The 22,593-nt window shown below is 43.4% G+C and overlaps 1 protein-coding gene across 1 annotated transcript in view; it reads left to right on the top strand.

The window, feature by feature from the left end:
- LOC132226787 (A disintegrin and metallopeptidase domain 3-like) overlaps positions 1–22,593 on the top strand; it is a 125,350-nt gene that overhangs the window by 9,685 nt on the left and 93,072 nt on the right. Inside the window, exons 3-4 of the mRNA XM_059681221.1 lie at positions 4,718–4,773; positions 16,072–16,147. Coding sequence (XP_059537204.1) covers positions 4,718–4,773; positions 16,072–16,147 — 132 coding nt within the window. The remainder of the gene's footprint in view (positions 1–4,717; positions 4,774–16,071; positions 16,148–22,593) is intronic.

Below are 22,593 nucleotides of genomic sequence, written 5' to 3'. Positions count from 1 at the left end.
GAAAATTGGGGGTTACCAGGCCTGCAGGGGAGGGCAGTTGGGGGTGACCAGACCAGCAGGGAGGGCAGTTAGGGGCAACCAGGCCAGCAGGGGAAGGCAGTTGGGGGCAACCAGGCCGGTAGGGGAGGTAGTTGTGGGGGACCAGGCTGGCAGGGGAGGGCAGTTAGCGGTGATCGGGCTGGTAGGAGAGCAGTTAGGCATCAATCAGGCTGGCAGGGGAGTGGTTAGGGGGTGATCAGTCTGGCAGGCGGGTGAGCGGTTGGGAGCCAGCAGTCCTGGATTGTGAGAGGGATGTTCAACTGCCGTTTTAGGCCCGATCCCTGTGGTATTGGGCCTAAACCGGCAGTCGGACATCCCCTGAGGAGTCCCAGATTGGAGAGGGTGCAGGCTGGGCTGAGGGACACCCCCACCAGTGCACGAATTTTGTGCACTGGGCCTCTAGTTTTGCAATAATTACTCAGCTTCTGCCATCAGCTTTATCATTCCCCAGGTTATTCTGGGGGCCATCTGGGTCCCAGGAAGGTGCATTGTTCAGGACTGCAGAGTCCCCTTCTGGAAGAAGATTGGTCCTGTGCCATGTCATGCAGGGTTTAATTTGGTGAGCTGGAATCTACAGCAGCTTTGTGAGGGGTAGAAACACATGCATATCCTCTCTCCCACGTTAATAATTCATTGGGTCCCATCCAGTTATTAGTGTCCACATCTCACCACAAGAGTGTGGTTTCTGAGATGGGGTTATTGAGGTAAAGTGCGATTCTACAGAGGCTTGAAAACAATCATTCAAATTCAAGAAAATAAGGGTAAACAGTGCTTTTGATAGTATTATAGCAGCTTCCTTGAGGCACATATTCCCTCTTTTTTGTTTTACTAGCATACCTTTCAGTGTAGCATGGGCACACTCAATGATGGCCTGCCCTTGTGGATTATAAGGGATTCCCGCAGAATACTGGATGGACCAAGTTCTGCAAAAGGTGGTGAAGCCATGGCTGCTATAAGCAGGCCCATTATTAGTTTTTATCTTGGTTAATATAGGTACAATTAGAAACAGGTCTTATTGAATTCATGCATAGAAACATATTGTTACATATTAAGAATTGCCAAATACTGGAGGTAGGGAGAGAAATATATAATTTACCAAATTTGCATTAAAAATGCTTTCTTATATCTGAAAAAAACAAAAAGTTTAAGAGTCAGCAATACTTTCAACAAAGGTTACAAAAACTACGTAATTATTTTCCATTTATTCAGCCCCATAATAAAATATTTGTTTCTCCTGATTTTTCCTACCAGTACTTCTATAAATCCAGATACTTTATAGAGTAATGCAATACATGGAATCTTGTCTTTGGATGTGGTCAGCAAATGACAGAAATTGGATTTCTGCTATCAATCTACCTGAGTACATTGATATAAGCTATTTACCATCTGGTTATAACCTCTGGTTAGGGAGAAAAAATGCAAATCATTTACTCTTAAGTGTCCTTGGCTTATGGAAGATAGGATTTACTAGATGGCTCCAAATTGCTGTTTAATCATCTCAGTTTCCCTTTTCTACTTGTCCTGGCTTACTTGCCTGTGTAATTTACATAACTTCCTTTCAACATTTCTCTTTACAAAATTCTATAACTTTCACAAACCTTTCTTCAGAAACGTTATAACTTTCATAAATAACCAGCTTTAGAACCTACTTTCTTTTTTCCTTCAAAATTCATTTCCATGCCTATGCTTTCTATTACACCAAATCCATACTTTTTTTTTTTTACCAATTAGTTAGAATTCTTAACCCTTAGAAACCTTAATTTTTTAGATGGCATGTAAATAATTAACGTTCCTCAGATTAGCAATACATTCACATTTTAAGAGCTATTTCAAATAAAATACAAGACTTACTCATTAATGGATTCAAATTGATCCTCCAGATTCTCCATAGGAGGCAAACTCAGATTAATTTTTCAGTATCTTGTTATTTAAAACCTAGAGGCCCATTGCATGAAAATTCATGCAATGGATGGGGGGGGGGGTCCCTCAGCGCGGCCTGCCCCCTCTTACAGTCCAGGATCCCTTAGGAGTGGGAGGCAACCTGGCGATCAGGGGAAGGTGATGACCCCATCACACATCTGCTGCTGCCAGTGCCAGCAACACAAACTTCGGCCAGCCCTGGTTATCTAAAGCCTCAGGCAGCCCTGGGTGGCTAGGCAGCTGCCATCCAAGGCTTTCCTGCACCTTGGGCCGGCCCTGGGTGGCAGGGGGGCTGAAGGGACTGGGGGACTCTGGAGGCAGGTGCATGGCAAGGCCGGGCCCGCCTGGGGGCAGGCCCAGCCTTGCAGCACCTGCTGCCCCGGCGGGGCTGAGGAGATTGGGTGCCACTATCCTGTGGCTATGGATGCCGCCGTTTTTGAGGGCGGGCAGTCAATTAGCATATTCCCTCCTTATTAGCTGTGGTGCTGCCATCTTTGTGACAGCATGAGGGTCAATTACCATATTCCCTCTTTATTAGGTAGGATACATAGATCTTTAATCATTTTTACTATTTAATTCAGCAAACTCTAATGTTTTAAGGTACCAAAGACTTTGGAAAATTATGTTTAGTCGTATATAATTACCACTGAAAAAGCTTTATCATATACCCTTAGTTTTAGTTATATTTATTTTGCCTTAACAACTTTGAGATTTTAAAGCCAATTATTATTATTACCCAAGGCATTTCCTTGGCAAATTTTTTAACAGGGATATCTCACTGGCTTTCAGTGGCTTTAATGTTTAATGGTAAAGTAGTATTTTTTTTTTTTTTTTTACAAAAATGAGAGTTGCCCTCACACTGTTATTTCTTCAGCCTGCTGGAGGGTATTTCTACAGTTCTAATCATCCTAGGAAAAAGACTTGGGGGTTTAAATAATTATTTCCCATATTTTTTATTTCTGAGTAGACTAACAATATGAAATCTTGCATATAACAAGATATATTAAAAACAGAGACTGGAAAAACCCTACAGTAAATAAATGACTACTCATAAAAGTGTGGACTGGGACATTAGCCTTAGAATCTTATTTCACAATAACCCAGCACAGCATATGTTTGATGCTGATGCTCCAGAGTGTGTTCTCTGAGCTGCAATCTCTGAGGGGATTTCTGTAAATTAGGGTTTGCCCTTGTGATGAGCATTGTGTTTGCCCTTGTGATGAGCAAAAACCAGGAATGGGGAGAGCATCAACTGAGTCTCAACAAGAGGGAAGCTGCATGACCCATGGAAAGATCTGGAGTTGGGGTGAGGGGACTTCTTATTAAACGTGGACTGTCCCTGAACGCTGTGAGGCAAATCCTGGAGAGAACAGCAAGGTGAAAGGCTGTGTGCAGGCGTTGCTTCTGGCAGTTATGGCTACTCCCTTTCACCTTAAAAGGGGACCTGCATTATAGTCCTCGGATTTTCCATGTATCTGTGCTAGAAGCTGAAAAGTAGAAAAAAAGATAATAAAATTCAAGTTTCTTCAAAGGTTCCTCAGCATTTCTAAATGTAATCATTGTAAATTACATTTGTTTATGATACGTAATAAATGCCAATGACTCATGCTCTTAATTTGAAATAGTTTTAGACTCCTTGAATTTCTTTCATACTTTCTGTGATTAAAGAAAGATAGCAATATAATTCTATATGTGGATATAATTTTGACAAACGCATGATACAATCTTGGTTTATATGAATGAGCATATTTAAAAAATGTTTGGCTTCTCAAAAAATAGGCAAAGGACCTAAATAGACACTTTTCTAAAGAAAACATATAGAAGGCCATGAGACATATGAGAACATGCTCAAAGTCACTGATCATCCAAGAGATGCAAATCAAAGCAACAATGAGGTACCATCTCACACCTGTCAGAATGGCTATCAACAACAAATTAAGAAACGACAAGTGCTGGCAAGGATGCAGAGAAAAAGGAACCCCCCTGCACTGCTGGTGGGAATGCAGACTGGTGCAGCTGCTGTGGAAAACAGAATAGAGTTTCCTCAAAATTTTAAAAATGGAACTCCCATTTGATCCAGTAATCCCAGTTCTAGGACTATATCCCAAGAAATCAGAAACACCAATCAGAAAGGATATATATGTACCCCTATGTTCATAGCAGCACAATTCACCATAGCTAAGATTTGGAAACACCCTTAGTGCCCATCAGCAGATGAGTGGATTATAAAACTGTGGTACATCTACACAATGGAATACTACACTTCTGTAAAAAAGAAGGAATTCTTACCATTTGCAAAATCATGAATGGAACTAGAGAGCATTATGCTAAGTTAAATAGGCCAGTCAGAGAAAGATAAATATCACATGATCGCACTCATATGTGGGATATAATGATCAACATAAACTGTTGAACAAAAATAGAACCAGAGTCATAGAAGCATGGAACAGGCAGTCCAACCTACGAGGGAAGGCGGGGGGTGAGGGGATAAGAGATCAACCAAAGGATTTGTATGCATGCATATGAGCATAACCAATGGACACAGATGGGGTGGGGGAGGTGGGGGCGTGTGTGTGTGTGTGTGTGTGTGTGTGTGTGTGTGTGTGCAGGGGGCACAGCTGGGGTGTGGTCAATGGGGAGAAAGGAGACTTATAAGATTTTAAACAATACAGATTTTAAATTAATAAAAAGGTATGGCTTTGGTTTGAAGAATTTCACATTTTTAATTATTACTTTCTCTCTGAATACTTTGCTATAGGTCATTTATGCCATCCAAATTAACAGGAAAACATACACTCTCCATCTTAAAAAACAGTAAGTGGCCATTCTTTTTTTCATATAGTTGTTTTTAGTTTCTTAAATTTGTATAGTCACTACCCTAAATTGGGACTAAACAAAAGCATGACTGTTTCATTTATTTAACACTAGAGGACCAGTGCATGAAATCTGTGTGTGGGTAGGGTCCGTAGGCCTGGCTGGTGATCAGGGCCAATCTGTGAAGCAATGGGTGGGGCAATTGGGGGACCCCTGCTGGCACCCACCTTGGCTGGCCTGGCACCACCTATTGCTGGCCCCGCACCCTTCTGCTACTGCTAATTACCTCCCTCTGTGGGGCAACTGGCAAGGCAATCAGGGAGCTCCCACTGGCACCAGCCTTGGCTGACCTAGGGCCTGCTGGTTGGGGGCAGCTCTTGCGTTGAATGGCTGCCCCCTGGTGATCAGTGCATGTCATAGTGACCAGGTGTTCCGCTAGTTTTTCTGCTGTTTGGTTGATTTTCATATTAGGCTTTTATTATATAGGACTAGAGGCCTGCTGCAGGAAATTCCTGCACAGAGGGGGTGTTTCCTCAGCCCAGCCTGCACCCTCTCATAATCTGGGACCCCTCTGGAGATGTCCGACTGCCGGTTTAGGCCTGATCCTGATCCCGTGGGTAACCCGATGGGATCGGGCCAAAACTGACAGTCAGACATCTCTCTTGCAATCTGGACTACTGGGTCCTAACTGCTCACCTGCCTGTCTGCCTGATTGCACCTAACTCCTCTACCTGCCTGCCTGATTGCCCCTAACCACCTCTGCCTAGGCCCCCATCACCATGGCTTCATCTGGAAGGACATCTGGAATGAAGTCTAGAAGGTTGTTTGGCTGTCAGGTCTAATTAGCATATGACACTTTTATTATAGATGGTATATATTATTTTTAAATCATATCAGAGTAGAATTTAGATCTTGATTTTTGAAATTTAATTTTCAAGCCAAATTCTAATTTAATGATGTAAATATTTAGGCAGGTTAGATAGATTACGATTGCTGTGCATAACTCCTTGAAATACAACCACAATTGCAACAAATAAGGGTATAATTTTATTTCACTTCTAGAGGCCTGGTGCACGAAAATTTGTGCACTGGGGGTGGGGTGGGGGGGTTCCTCAGCCCGGCCTGCACCCTGTCACAATCTGGGACTCCTCAGGTAGGGTCCCTAGTCCTGGCCTGAGATCAGGGCCTATTGGGGCTTTCCTTCCCCCAGCTGCAGGCAGCTGGCCCCACCCCAGCCACTGCCACTGCTTGCCATCTGTGCAGCACTGCCCCCTCTCCCCCTGCCACTGGTGGCCTCCCTCTGCAGGAGATAGGCATGGAGTTCCATTGCTCGGATGACCTCGGCTTCCCTCTGCGGGGCGATTGCTGGCCATCTGCACACCTATCACAGAGTTGTCGCTGGTGGCCTGGGCCTCCCTCTTTCTTTGATTAGGGGCGGGGCCCGCCCTGTGAGGGGCCATCTACCTATCTGATCACCCTCCCCTAACCACTCGCCTGCCTATCTGATTGCCCCTAACCACTGGTCTGCCTGCCTGATCACACCTAAACACTTGCTTGGGGGTGGAGCCAGCCTGGGGAGGGGCTGTCAGCCTACGTGATTGCTCCTAACCCAGTGGTACTCAACCTGTGGGTCACAACCCCTTTGGGTGTCAAACGACCCTTTCACAGGGGTCGCCTAAGACCATCCTGCATATCAGATATTTACATTACGATTCATAACAGTAGAAACATTACAGTTATGAAGTAGCAACGAAAATAATTTTATGGTTGGGTCACAACATGAGAAACTGTATTTAAAGGGCCAGAAGGTTGAGAACCACTGTCCTAACTGCTGGCCTGCCTACCTGATCTCCCCTAACCACTTGCCTGCCTACCTGATCACCCCTAACCACTTGCTAGGGGGTGGGGCCAGGCCAGCGAGGGACCATGGTGGTTCTGGTCTCTGGTCGTTCAGGTTGTTATGCTTATGGTGGCTGGCCTTTTATTATATAGGATGTTTAACTTTGTTTGTCTTCATGTTATTTCACATATTTGTATGATTTTAAGAACTTTACTTGACATTCTAGAGCAGTGGTTCTCAACCTTTCTAATGCCGTGACCCTTTAATACAGTTCCTTATGTTGTGGTGACCCCCAATTTCATTGTTACAAAATGACCATAATTAAAGGTTACTGATTAATCACAAAAACAATATGTAATGATATATGTGTTTTCCGATGATATTAGGCGACCCCTGTGAAAGGGTCGTTCAAGACCCACAAGTTGAGAACCGCTGTTCTAGAGTATTTTTTTCTCATTTTGTATGTACTTTTAACGTATTAAGGATTCTGTTTTCTATCTACACTCTAAGAAATCAATATTAATAAGTTTTTGTGTACTTTTCCCAATTTTCTGTTTATATTTCATTCTTCTATTAAATGAAACCTACTCAAAATTTTGTTTTTACGAAAGTGGAAATAGAGTATTGGCCAGTCTTATTGATTAATGGTGCTTATTTCCTTGCTCTTTATGTATTTTATAACTCATCTTTCAATAGATAACATTTAACAATATGTAATATTGATAGGTAATGAAGTTATTTCCAGAAATTTCCATATGTTTATTGAGTCCTGCAATAGACATTATTGTATGTATATTTTTATATAATATAGATTTTGTTTGGTAGCCTTGATATCAAGAAATAGGTTTCTGGATCTAGAAGAGTGAATAACAATGACGATAGTGATGATAATAACAAAAACAACAAAAGTAATGGGCACTTATGAACACATAACATTTACAGGGCATATTTCTCAGCAATTTGCATGTAGTAACTGATTTAATATTCACATTTTATAGCATATTAAGATTTTGAGAAACATTGCCAGTGTCTTCCTGAGAAGATGATAGCAATTTATATTTCCAAAAGCCTGCATGATGTGCTAAAATATTCTTTTTCATCTTAACATCAGTTTATATTTCCTTAAATGACTACTCTGAACCTTTATTGGTTATTTTCATTTATCTGTATGAGGCTTGCCTATTCATATACTAGTATTTTTCTCATTATTTATTATTCTAATACACTTTATTTTGTAGAGCAGTTTTAGATTTATAGCAAAAGCAAAATTGACTAGAATGCACAGGGATTTCCCACAAGCCCCTTATGCCACATATGCATAGCCTCCTCCATTATCAACAACTCCATCCAAATATAAAAGCCTAAGCAATCATTACAACCGAACAACCAGAACGACCAGTCGACCCGTTGCTATGACATGCACTGACCACCAGGGGGCAGACACTCAATGCAGGAGTTTCCCCCTGGTGGTCAGTGCGCTCCCACAGCCAACTTCCCCAGCAACAACCAGCCAAATGCTCCCTGTCCCTCCCTCTGGCATGCAAACCTCTCAAAGTCCCTCCCTGTCCCGCAAGCCCTGTCCTGCAGGCCCTGTCCAGCAACCGTAGGCCCAGCCCAAATGGGAATGGGTGAGATGACCCCCATAGGGCCTGATCACTGGACAGGCCTAGGTACCCCACCTGTGCCCACATTTCATGCACGAGGCCTCTAATCTATAATAATAAAAGGGTAATATTCTAATTAGATCGGACATCATACCAGATGTCCTTCAAGATGAAGCCAGGGCTGGAGGGAAGCCCGGGTCCTGGGTGCATGCTGGCAGCCAGAGGGAAACCCGGATCCCAGGTGCCAGAGGGAAGCCGGTGTAGGCAGCCGGGGGAAGGAAGGCCTTCTCTTGCACAAATTTCATGCCTCAGGCCTCTAATATTGTTGTAATTGATTATACTGAATCCACACATCATTATAACCCAAAGTCCATAATTTATATAGATCAATATTTTTATGCCTTTTTTCCCTTTAGTTTTTAAAATTGATTAATATATCTATTGTCTAAAATTTTACATGTCTCCTTTTTTCCCAATTGACCCCCATTCATGCCCGCCCTGGGCAAGCCCTCACCACCCCAGTATCTCTGTCCATTGGTTATGCTCATATGCATGCATACAAGTCCTTTGGTTGCTCTCTAACTGCACCCCCCCCCATTTATCTCTGGATCTGTTCTTACTTATCAAGTTATGTTGATCATTATATCTCACATATGAGTGATTAAATGTGATATTTATCTTTTTCCAAATGGCTTATTTAACATAGCATAATCCTCTCCAGTTCCAACCATGCTGTTGCAAAAAGTAAAAGCTCCTTCTTTTTTTTATAGCGGCATAGTATTCCATTGTGTAGATGTACCACAGTTTTCTAATCCACTCATCTGCTGATGGGCATTTAGGCTGTTTCCAAATCTTAGCTATTGTAAATTGTGCCCCCCCACCCCCCCACAACAAAGAAACAGAATTTCTGGAGGATGAGGCCCAGAAAACAGGATTTTAAAAAGATTCCCAGGTGATTCTAATGTGCAGCCAAGGTTGAGAACCACTGCTCTAGGTGATATCTGACCTTTCCATCTATGGATTGCCTCACCAGCTGTGTTTAATTCGCCAGTTCCGGGTGGGTGCTGTTTGATTCAGCTGTTCCTTCTAGCTATTCTGTGAGAAGGTGCAGGGCTTGTCCGTGTATTTGCGCCGCTTTGTCTCCCTGTTGACAGACTATTTAGGTGCCCGCGGTCTTGGAGGCTGGAGTCCTGGTGTTCGTGGGTTCGCAGTTGAGGCAGCGGACCCTGGGTGTTGTGGTTGTAGGGTCTGGGAGGTACCCGAGGTCTCCCTGGTTTAAGGTAAGTCTGGGCTTCCTATCACAGCCACTCTCCCCTTCAAGATGGCATGGTCTGAGGCAGAGCTAGCCACTCTCCCCTTCAAGATGGCATGGTCTGAGGCAGAGCTGGCCACTCTGGGAGAGATTGCAGCAGCAGTATAGGATGCCCAGCTACGGGAGCCAGGTCTGGCAGTCCCCAATAGTTCCTTGGAATATAGCTGTCCCTCACTCACAATACAGACACTCCCTGCACATCCACACTCTCTCACCTTTTTTTTCTTTTGAATGATAAAAGATGAAATGGGTAATTCTGAGAATAATTTAAACAATTAGTGATAGGCATGGAAGTGTTGTGCCTACACTATTTAAAATGAAGTGTATTGCCCATGGCTGGTAATAGTGAAATTTGCTATTTCCTTACCCAGATCTATTTCTCTTACTCCCCAGTGCTAATTACAGTAATGGCAATATTCTTCTGTCATATATTATCTTTATTGATTTATGTCTGGAGATCAATAAGAATCATAATGTTTTGAGTATTTCTTAATAAATGTAATGATTCAATACTATATATTCCATCAACTTATATATATACACACTAGGGGCCCGGTGCACGAAATTCGTGCACTGGCGGGGGAGGGGGGGGGAGTGTCCCTCAGCCCAGCCTGCCCCCTCTTACATACTGGGAGCCCTTAGGGGATGTCCTATTGACAGCTTAGGCCCGCTCCCAGTTCCCCTTGGGGAGCGGACCTAAGCTACAGTCTGGCCTCCCTTTGTGGGAGGTGACCAGGCTGATCAGGGAAGGCACCAGCCCCATCACCCCGCTGCTGCAGCCACTGCCAGTCACCACAGCCAGCAAGGGTTTTTCATCAACACGGACTCCAGTCCCATCACCATGAAAAAAGGACAACTTTTTTAAGGCATTTTCAAGATGTGTCTTTCATATAATAATAATTTCTTTATTATTTTTTTTTCCTCACCTGAGGATATGTTTCCATTGATTTTTAGAGAATGTGAAAGAGAAAGGGAAAGACAGAGAGAAACATCAAAATGAGAGGAACACTTTGATTGGTTGCCACCTGCATGAGCCCTGACCTGGGCCCCGGCCAGGGAGGAGCCTGCAACCTAGGTACATGCCCTTGGTCAGAATTGAACCCAGACCCTGCCATTGGCAGGCCAAGGCATTATCCACTGAGCCAAAGTGGCTAGGGCAGGATATGACATTTCTTAGCCCTCCAGCAGCGGATCTTCGTTTTTTTCACCAGGAGTGTGGTGAAAAACCCTAGATCACCGTTTTGGATTCTTATTACCCAAGTTACTAAGAATATTACCAGTGGCATACAGGGAGCTTAACCAATGAGCGGTCAGAAAAGGTGCTTCTTCTGTAGTTCACATCAATCTGCGGCTTGGCACCCCACTCACCCCCGCCCCAGGCATGACGTCTCAGGCCCAGGCTTCAGGCCTGGGCAGGGGAACCCCATCTCCCCCGATTACTGGCTCCACCCTTGCCCAGGCTTGACCTCTTGGCCAGAGGCGTTGACCCCCATCACCCTCCTATTGCCAGATTGGCCCCTTGCCCAGGCCTGATGCCTCCGCCAGAGGTGTAAGGCCTGGACAGGGGACCCCCAGACCCCTCCGATTCCCAGCTCCGCCCCTGGCCCAGGCCTCATGCCACTGCCCCAGGATTCAGGCCTGGGCAGGGGACCCCCAGCCTGCTCCGATTGCTGGCTCCCCCCCCCCCGCCCAGGCCTGATGCCTCGGTCAGAGGAGTTGACCCTCATCACTCTCCGATCGTGGATCGGCCCCTTGCCCAGGCCTGAGGCCTCCCGCAGAGGTGTCAGGCCTGGGCAGGGGACCCCCAGCTCCCACCATCCCCGGCTCTGCCCCTGCTACCCATGATCTCTGGCACCACCCCTGCCCAGACCTAAGGCCTCTGGTGGAGGCATTAGGCCTGGGCAGGGGACCCCCAGCTGCCCAGGATCGCTGACTCCACCCCGCAATGGCTGGTTCCGCCCCTGCCCAGGCCTAAGCCTCTGGCTGAGGCATTAGTCCTGGGCAGGGGGCCCCCAGCTCCCTGCGATCTCACACCCTGCCCCTGCCTAGACCTAATGCCTCTGGCCAAGGCATTAGGCCTGGGCAGAGGACCCCCAGCTCCCTGTGGTTGCAGGCTCCGCCCCTGCCCAGGCCTAAGCCTCTGGCTGAGGCATTAGTCCTGGGCAGGGGGCCCCCAGCTCCCTGCGATCTCACGCCCTGCCCCTGCCTAGACCTAATGCCTCTGACCAAGGCATTAGGCCTGGACAGGGGACCACCAGCTGCTCACGATTGCTGACTCCACCCCTGCCCAGGCCTAATGCCTCTGGCCAAGGCATTAGGCCTGGGCAGGGGACTCCCAGCTCCCCGCACTGCAGGCTCCGCCCCTCCCCAGCTCCCATCACGGGCTCCACCCCTGTTTCCCGCAATCACTGGTCGGGAGTGGCAAAGGCGCCCGGTTCTCTGATCACGGCTGTGGGGCCGTGGCTCTTAGCTCCCCCCTGGATTTCGGATCACCGTCAGTGGCAGGGGCTTCCTCCGTCCTTTCCCTTTCGCCTCCCAGCATTGTGCCTACATATGCAAATTAACCACCATCTTTGTTGGCAGTAAATTTGCATATCTCGCTGATTAGCCAATGGGAAGGGTAGCGGTTGTACACTAATTACCATATTTCTCTATTATTAGATAGGATTAATATGGTGCACCACAAAAGTGCACTCAAGACTTTACCTTTTCCTGTATCTTCACTCTTTGCCATATAATTAACTGTGTGACTATCATCAAGAGATGGGATAAATACATTTCCATCAGCCACCCCACTACCCAGCCCTGAATCTGAATTCACTTATGCAAGGCCAAATTCATGATGTGTGGTGCCTCAGGGCCTTATGGTTAGAAGGGCCCTGTATTTGGTTTAATGTTCCAGTGTTGCTGTCCTGAGATTATTAATAGTTTTTGACAAGAGGCTTCTCATCATTTTTACCTCGGACCCTACACTTATATAGACTATTTGATTTCTTTGGCCAAAATGTTATTACCTGACTTGATTCAAACAGAGGCTTGAGAAGCCCTCATGCTTTTCTGCTTTTTTTCCTGTTTGTCTGCCATCCTCGTGACAATATGCATAGGCCAGCATGCTGAAAGCTAGATACATGTGGACTACAGCCAAGGTGCCCTAATCATTCCTAAATATGGCTGAATCCAGTACCATAGATCAAGCCTGGCCAATTAGCAGAACTTCCATGGCCAGCCACATGTGACAAAGAAGTGTGAGCAATAGATACATATTCTGTTGTATGTGGTTGTTTATTATACAACATTTTACATAATGTTACTTTTCTGAGATTCATATTGCTCTGTGCCAAATGAGTTTATTTTCACTACACATACAGCCTTCAAATGAATATTTCTCATTTATTAATTATCCACCCATTATTTATAGCAAGGAAAGCTTTACTATGGATATCCCTAGCCATGACTTCCTGGGCACCAGTGAAATTGATGGGTAATAAATAAGAAAATTCTCATTGCCAAATTTTTACTTCAAAGAATTATACCAGTTTTCACTCACACCAACAATTCAAATGTATCCCTATACTCTACATTGCCAACAAAATGAGTATCTTTACTCATTTATTTTGTTAACCAATGGATAAGAACTACTACTTTATTGTTGTTTTAATATGCACTTCACTGCTTCTTAACAACATATAGTATCTTTTCAAATGTTTACTGACTATTCTAATTAAATGGCCTCTCCCAAGATTTTGTATTTTCTTTTGGATTTTTATTTTTATTCATGTGTCTTTGGTATTTATTTTCAATCTGTGCCTTGTCATTCTGCTTTTCTTTCTTTTTTTCTATGATCAGATTTTGGGGAACTTTTGTTTACTACAGAGATTAGGCCTTTATCTGTTCTATATGTTGCAAATATGCCACCCTATTTATTGTCTTCTTACTTTGTGGGATTTATTGATACAAAATAAAATTTTATCATCATATTTTTATTTTCTTTTTTCGGTACTCAGATTCCTCTCTTGTGCCTCTCACATATAAATTTATATCATAATATTACTACAGTCTTTTTTAAATTCTTCTTACATTTAAGATGTAAATCCAATGCTTTCAGTTACTTAAATGTCTTGCATTTTTCAAGTTTTATCACTGTTTTGTATTTTTTCTCCTGTTGCAATTTTATGTTAACCCAGATATTGTTCAGGTAAAATACTTTCATATTATATTCTTTAGAAAGAATATGCAGATGGCATGCTTTCTGAATCTGCATATCTGCAAAAGTCCTTTTGTTTTCCTAATTGAGTAAGTTGGCAATGTGTAGAATCTTATTCTTTTGCTATAAATTCTTACAATTTGATACAGTCCATTAGAAGTGGATTTCCCAGTAGTTGTTCGTGTGTATGGTTTTATATGAATTCTCCCTGATATAACTCCTTTAAATTTTTATTTTACTTTTCAGTCCCCACACATGTTTTTTCCCCAGGCACTTGCACCTGAACAGCCCAGACCATTCATAGATTTTTCCTTAAGAATGTATATAAAATGTGAACTGATCAATATCTACTTTTCCCTGAGATCTCTCTAGTTTTGTTATTTGACTGGAGGAAAAGGAAAGGTTATCAGGAATGAGAGACAACGAATCAGACTGATAAAGAGAATTCCTGGTGGCTGAAAGTACCCTGTGAATGCTCTAGTCCTCTCAATTCTGGACTTGAAATGTCTTTTGGTGTTTGGCATCCTTGCGAAAGTCTAGTCCCCCTACAATAAATAATGTTGTTAGATTGTTCCAAGATGACCACTTTCTTCCAGGAGAAAGACTTAACTTCCGAGGCATGTTTATATTGGGTTTGTCCACAGAGATCCTTTAGGTTGGCTTATGAACTGTGAGCAGGACACTAGTATCCCGCTTCTAAACAAAGGCTTTGTGAAGTATTCTGTGCTTTTACAGTTTTTTTTTCTCTTTCTACTAAAAGAAAGGTGTTCTCCAAGGAGGGCCATGCCTTTTCCTGGGTTCCAGAATGAAGGTAGCATTGGCCCAACCTGCAGTAAACATGCAAAATCATCCATTGTTGTTTTTACCACAGCATAAGTGCATAAAAACTTAAAGCATATTTTTTGCCTTTATCAGCTAATGGCTACTTGTTCGTAAATATTAACTGGCATATTGATGCTATTAGATGTATTGATGGTTAAATCTAAAACAGAACTTTGCTGTGGGAATCTAGAAACTCTGGTTTTTACTACAGGTGAAGCTGTGTCATTGCAGCTTCCATACTGGAATCTGGTTATTCTGCTTACTAGAAGCCCAGTGCACAAAAATTTGTGCACTCGGGTGGGGAGTCCCTCAGCTTGGCCTGTGCCCTCCTGCAGTCTGGGACCCCTCGGAGGATGTCCACCTGCTGGTTTAGACCTGCTCCCTGGGGAATTAGGCCTAATCTGGCAGTCAGACATTTCTCTGGCAGCCCAGGAGCCCTCGGGGGATGTCCACTTGCCAGCAGGGAGAAGGCCTAAGCTATAGTCGGACCTTTAGTGCTACTGAGGAGGCGGGAGGGGCTCCCGCCACCACCGCTGTACTGGCAGCCATCAGCCTAGCTTGTGGATGAGCAGAGCTCCGCCTGTGTGAGTGCACTGACCACCAGAGGGCAGCTCCTGCATTGAGCATCTGCCCCCTGGTGGTCAGTGTGTGTCATAGTGACCAGTCATTCCCAGTCTTTCTGCTGTTAGGGTCAATTTGCATATTACCCTTTCATTATATAGGATAGAGGCCTGGTGCATGGGAGGGGGCCGGCTGGTTTGCTCTGAAGGGTATCCCGGATCAGGGTGCGGGTCCCGCTGGGATGCCTGGCCAGCCTGGATGAGGGGCTGATGGGTGTTTGCAGGCTGGCCACAGCCCCTTCAGGGTGGTGGTGGTAGGGGTCCCGCTGGGGTGCCTGGCCAGCCTGGGTGAGGATCAGAGGGCCATTTTCAGGCTGCCCATAACCCCTTCAGGGTGTGGTGGTGCCTTGCCAGCCTGGATGAGGGGCTGATGGCTGTTTTCAGGCTGGCCACACCCCCTGGCAACCCAAGCTCCCAGGCTCTTCTGTTTTTCTTTTTCTTTTTTCTTTTTCTGGGATTTATTTATCTTCTATAATTGGAACTTTGTAGCCTTCAGCAGAGCCTAGGGCTGGCCAAGGCAGGTTGGAAGCTTGGCTTCCTCCATCACCGGGGGCAACCCAAGCCTCCTGCTCACTCCAGCTCCATGGCCACTGCCATCTTAGAAGGTTAATTTGCATACTCGTTCCTGATGTGGGTGTGGCTTGTGGGCATGGCTTGAGCATAGTGGAGGGATAGTTAATTTGCATGTTTCTCTTTTATTATATAGGATTCTTTTCTCTTACACAAACATTATGCTATTAGAAAGCAAATGAGATCATGGAAATATGAGTCCATTTAATTGTTTGGATATCTGAACTTCTATAATTGAAAGTATATTTGTTTAATTTCATGATTTTAGAAGTTTCTTTTATTAATAATATTCATACAATGAAGTGTCATTATCTTGGTTTAATTAGGTCATTTTTAGACCCTCATTTCCTGGTATATACATACAAGTCAGGAACATTGTATCCAGACTCTTCATTTAAAAAGGTAAGTTTTCCTTTTATTCTGTGTAGATTCTATTTTTTATGTGTCATTGGTGAGAAGAAAAAGATTTCTTTATACTCCACAGAATTATTGGGCAAACAGATAAAATATCCACGTATAATGTGACAATTACAATAAAATCATATGGAATACAACAACTACTTTTTAAATGTAAAATTTAGGAGTTGCTTATCCACGATATTTAATATCTGAAAGTATTAGTAGGAGTTTGGGAAGAAACAAACAAAAAATAGATGAAGGAGCTAAAAAAGCTAAAAAAAAAACCACCAAAAAAAAACACCAAACCCAAACACATTGAGTAGTTTAAATTGATATATCCTAGTCTCTGAGCAGGGAGGTAATGGTGGAAATTGTAGATTGACCACTGAGGAAGTGAGGACACAAAAGCATATTAGATACAGAAACTGACTGTGTTCAGTGTGAAACATAGGAATTTCAATTGTAACCCAAAATGCTGTTAGGAGTAAGGAAATTTTTCAAAGTATGTGAGAAAGTTAGCATTAGTCTGAAAGGCTCTCATTTTGCTAGAATATATAACTTGGAAGAAACCAATGTTGACAAATGATTGGTCAGATTCTATTTCTTTATTGTAATTGCGATATTAATATAAGTCCATATGTGCACAGCCCATGGACACAAACAATAGTGTGAGGAAGGCCTGTGAAGGGGGGGCAGGAGTCAGTTGGAGGGGACTTGGGGGGAAATAGGGGACAGAATTTCAACAATAAAAATAAATTAAAACAAAGTAAGTAAGTAAGTAAGTAAATAAATAAATAAATGGTATCTGGTATAGCATGTTATACTCACTATCTACAATTAGAAAGCACAATACAATATTGTACATAAGGTACCTGTTTTTAGACATTTGGCAATAGGCAGATCAGGAGATTTCTCAATGAGAGGACACAAAGAAGGTGAGTCTCAATTTTAACTTGACCTACTTACTGGGAATAAAGTCTAAAGCACAGCATAAGGAAGTGGAACCAAGCAGCCACTAAGAGATTGGAGTTCAGGGATGCTGAAGCAGTTGGAACTTGAAGGAGACAGGAACAGGGATGAACAGAGCCTATCAGATATATGTATTTGGGGGTAGGGTAGCTGCCTTATGTCCTTGATTGAGGATTAGGCTACCTATTTGCTGGGTAAGACTCTACTAAAGGGTAGAGAGTCAAATGGAGATAATACTATAGGTTAGTGATTTTTTAAAATATACGATTATTAATTTCAGATAGGAAGGGGGATGGAGAGAGAAACATTAATGATGAGATAGAATGATTGATCAGCTACTTCCAACATGCCCCCTACTGGGAGTCAACCCCACAATCCTGGCATGTTCCCTGACTAGGAATTGAATAATAGTGATATCCTGGTTCATAGGTCAATGCTGAACATTTGAGTCATGCCAGCTGGGCTAGGTCAATTACATTTTTTTTTCTTTTACATTTTCTGTCTCATGGTACACATAAACTAATTACAAAAATTCTGTGTCACACCCGAAAAAATATACAGGTATAATTTTGATTCACTGACACTGCATGGATATTGTTGTGTTTGCTGTTGTCATTTTTTTTCACTTGACAATGTAAGTGAAAAGATGCCTCTGCCCCTGACTAAATAATCAGGTATTACATGTTTTAAAAATTCTTGCAGCACACCGGTTAATAATCGTTGCTCTGGGTCAAACAGTGTTGGAAGATAATGGATTGTTCAGCCCAGGCAGCATAGTGTGAGCAGGCATTCAGCTGAGAACAGAAAGGCTAATTCTTAGGAGAAGGCATCTAGAGTAATGGTATTTTTATCACCCCATTCTTCACCCCATAGCCTGAAACACAGCAATGAGCAGAGTAAGGAGGGTTACCATTAAATTAATTACCTTCCTGTACAAAATGCAGTGCTCTATCCCTAGCTGGTTTGGCTCAGTGGATATAGTGGTGGCCTGCAGTCCTAGGTTTGACTCCTGTAAGTACCTTGGTTGCAGACTCCTCCTGGGCCTTGGTCCTGGTCAGGGCTCATGCAGCAGGCAGCCAATTGATGTGTTTCTCACACATCAATGTTTCTCTCTGCCTTTCCCTTTCTCTTCCATACTTCCTAAAAAAAAATCAATGGAAAAATGTCCTTGGATGAGCATTAACAAAATGAAATGCTCTATAAGGGTTCCAACATTGTAGTGGAAGGCAATAATGCACATAAAAGCAGAAATAAATGATACATATACATGAAAAAGAAAGCATTAAAGCCCAGAAATTAGGTCTTAAAATAACTAAAAATTAATAATCCTATTAAGACTTCTTCAGAATAAAAACTAATTCCATCAATATTAGGGATAAATTTTTATTAGTAACAGAGAAAAATAAATATTTGGGAGTATTTTAAAGGCTTTACCCCAGTCTGTTCAATGCTTCTATGACTCTGATTCTATTTTTGTTCTTCAGTTTATATTGTTCATTATATTCCACAAATGAGTGGTATCATGTGATATTTATCTTTCTCTGACTGTTTTATTTCCATTATCATAATGCTCTCCAGTTCCGAAGGCGGAGGGTGAGGGGGTAAGAGATCAACCAAAGGACTTGTATGCATGCGTATGAACATATGGGGAGGTGAGGGCCTGTGCTGGGGGGTGGGAGCAGCCAGGGAGAAGTCAATGGAGGAAAAAGGAGACTTATGTAATACTTTGAACAATAAAGAATCTAAATTGAAAAAAAAAAGCTTTACACCAATTAATATAATAGTTTACATGAAATGCAAATGATTATTTCTCTGGAACACATATCCAGGTATATGATTGGCAGACCATATTATAAGTGTATTTTTATATTTTAAAAGGAATTAATAAAAGGAATTAAAGCAGGGGAGGAAAGATGGGTTGGAAGAGATCTACCAATGAACTCATATATGTATAACCCATGGGCACAGACAAAAAGATGGTGAAGGCCTGGGTTGGGGGGTGGGGCCAGGGTGGTAGAGGTCAAGGGAGGAAACAGGGGACATATGTAATACTTTCAACAATCAAGATTTTTGTAAAAAAGGAATTACAAAAATATTTTCCAGGGTGTTGTACTATCTTACATTTCCACTGGCAATATATGAGAGATGAGAGTCTGCATTCCTGCCGTGGTGATCACAATTCAGTATTAAAATTAATAGACCTTCTTATAGATATGGAGTGATATCTCCTGTGATTCTGACTTGCATTTCCCAGTAACTAATGATGTAGAACATATTTTCATGTACTTATTTGTTCCCTTTTTGTGAAATATCCCTTAAATGTATTTTCCCATTTTCTAGTTTGATTTGTTTTTTAATAAATTTTTGAACAACCTATACATTCAAAATAGAGATATCTATTATGTGAATATGTACTATGCCAGATATGTGGTATGCAAATATATTCTCCATTTTAGTAATCTGTCTACATTATTTTCAAAAGGACATTGATCAGACATTTTTGCATTGTTCTCTTGGGCTCAGTGAGCATGTTCAGGAGAGTTCATTTTAATTCTCTGTCAGGTAAATCATGTAACTTCATTTCACTAGGGTCAGTTTTGGAGATTTATCTTATTCTTTTGTGTGAGATATCTTTTCCTGATTCTTTATTTTATTAATTCTGTTTCGTTGTCTGCTTCTTAGAAGGCTCTCTCAGCCTTCACTTTGGGGGAGTACAGAAGAGGATCCCACAAAACATCCTGGAAAGAGATTTGGGGGCCTCCACTAGCACTTTACCATCTTCTGGGAAAAGCAGGCATCTATTTATTCCTGCGCTCTCTGTGCTGCTCAGCAGAAAGGACCAGTGGCATTTACCATCCCGAGCTGCTGCCTCTGTTCTTTCCCTGACAACCAGAGTGTGCGGGACTCATCAGGGCTCCAGGATTGGTGAGACAGATGCTAGTTCCTTGGGCAATTATGGTGAAGTGAAGGCATGGCATGCGTGGATTAACTCTTTCCTATCCCAAGAGGATGCACAGAGCTGGGATTTTCCATCCACTCACTCTGGGCAGAGTTGGGGTGGGGATGAACCAACAGTGGCTGGTAGCCACCGCCTGCATTGCTGCCTGGATGGCTAGACTGTGCTGAACCCATTAGATCTCTATGAGAATAAACAAGGGGTAAGAGATCAACTAAAGGACTTGTATGCATGCATATAAGCATAACCAATGGACAAAAGACACTGGGGGATAGGGGAGGCTAGGGTACTGTCTAGGGCGGGGGGGCGGGGGGGGGGGGGAAGCGGAACTCAGAAAAAAAAAAGTGAATAAACAAGTCATCTTTTCTGTCGAGGAACAGTTTAGACAGCCACCATTTTGGACTACATGACTTGGCAGCTGCTATGTTGGCCGCATGGCTTGCAGCTCCCTGGGGGGCCGCCATCTTGAAATAGCAAAGGCCAACCCCTTCCTTTGAATTAGCCAATCATGAAAGAATGTGCACCTGAGCTCCAATCAAGAGCAAGGGATAGATCATCTGTGTCAGGCATTATAAAGCAGAGAAGCCCACCTGCTAGGTGTGCATGCCCTTCCAGACCATGTGTGCACATCCTTCTATGTAGAAGTAAAGATGTTTGCCTTGCTGTCTGGCTCCCGAGTATGTTTTGTATTGTACCAGAACCCCTGACTTGGGTGGCTCCCCTTACATATAACAGTTTGGGGGTGCGTCCGGGATACCATCCATTGCCACAAGGAAAATAGACTCCTCTGCTGAGGAGGTGCACCCCGCTGCCAAGTTGTGGCGGCCTCGGTGAGGGGGCAGAGCCATTACCCTTGGGCCAACTGCAAGCTCAGAATCAAGAGTCAGCCAGCAACGCAGGAAGGGCCCAAGCAAGACCCACAGCAGTCAGGTAACCTCATGTATAAGCCAAGGTAGGAAATAGACTGAGCACTACTTTGGTGATTGGGTGTCCTCAGAAGTAGGGCATATGTGACTGGGATGTGTCTTGGACATACAACGAGTGCGGAGATCTGATCTGTGGTTCTGTTCTCCTGTGAGGGAAGCGGCCAGAGAGGGACGAAGCAGATCTCGGGAAGTATGAGAAACCTCCAACATGGGGGGTTAAGTACATAGTCACAAGCGACCTGCTGAGGATGAGAAACAGAAATGCTAGGCCTAGGGAATATATTCCACTGAAATAGCCCATTGGGAGTATGCTGAGGTGATGCAGAGGCAAGTTCCTGGACCGGGACAGAGACATTGCTCTTGGTGTAAACTTTTAGTGTTGCGCGTGCCTGTATGAGAATGTGTGTTGATGTTTTATGTCTGTTTTTGTTTGTTTGTTTAATTTGTTTACTTAGCTAGTGAAATTTCTGTCTGTCTGTGATGCAACTTTGGCTAACTTTTAGGTACTTTAATTTGCTCTTCCCTGATTTATGATTTTGCTGTGCTGGGTTAAAATTTTAAGATTCGAAGATTAATTTAAAACTGTAAAATTTGTAAAGATTACAATCCAGGGTAGTTTAAAACAAAGGCCAGGCAGTTCCAAGACTGTTTGTTGTTAACAAAACATTATCTTCTCCACCTGAGGCAAAGCAGGAAGGGAAAGAAAAAAAAAAAAGCCAGAGGTTTCCAAGTGGCAGAATGGAAGACAGCACTTGGGTGCTTGCCGAACTGGGAAGGGCGGAGAAATTTGCAAAACCCCACCCAGCATCACCTCCACTAAACATCCAGTTGTCAGTGTTGGTATTAACCAGAAGAGGGTCAGAATGGGACCAGAATGGGACTGGAATGGGACCAGAATGGGACCGGGATGGAAGCGAGTGGCCCGAGATGGGAAGTAGGTGGCCCGTGCCTTCTTGTGATGTCACAAACCTGCACAGGCCAGCCAAGCCAGAACTAAGGCTGACCTTGGGGGCACGCAGCAAGAGAATGGGCAGTTCTTGAATGGGATGGACCACAGTCCAAGGGTGGTCCTGGGGGCAAAGGACTCCCAGCCAGCTTAGCGTGTCCTTTCTTTGAACAGAAGGGGCAATCATAGTTAACAGCATAATTCAAATCCCTGTTACAAAATTAGTCAAGAAAATGCTTTAGGTAATAATTGGCTTTAAAAACCTCAAAGTTGTTAAGATATAAAGCTTTTCAGTAAAAACCTAAAAATCTAAAAGTGATCCCAGACAAATGGGATCCCTTGAGTTGCCTCGCCCCTCCCAATGCCAGGAGACAACCTGAGGAAACATCCAAGATGGCCGATTTACAATCCCAGTCAGGCCCTTTGGCCACCATGCTACCAGAAACAAGCTTTTCTAGGCAGCGAAGGAAGTTGGAGCAGTAAAAAAAAGAAAACAGAAAAAGAAAAGAGTTAAAGCCTCTACTGGAAGACCCACAGGGCGTAGCTGGCCAATTAGATCAAGTATATACAAGTATATTCGTGGACAAAGTTAATGTCCATTTTAGGAATCCTATTCTCGGGAGAAGAGAGAGCAGTGATTCGAAGGTCAGCT

Source organism: Myotis daubentonii, chromosome 2, assembly GCF_963259705.1.
Source record: "Myotis daubentonii chromosome 2, mMyoDau2.1, whole genome shotgun sequence".
Lineage (NCBI taxonomy): Eukaryota > Metazoa > Chordata > Mammalia > Chiroptera > Vespertilionidae > Myotis > Myotis daubentonii.
Note: the sequence above shows the minus strand (reverse complement) of the source record. Positions and strands in the feature narration are given on the sequence as shown.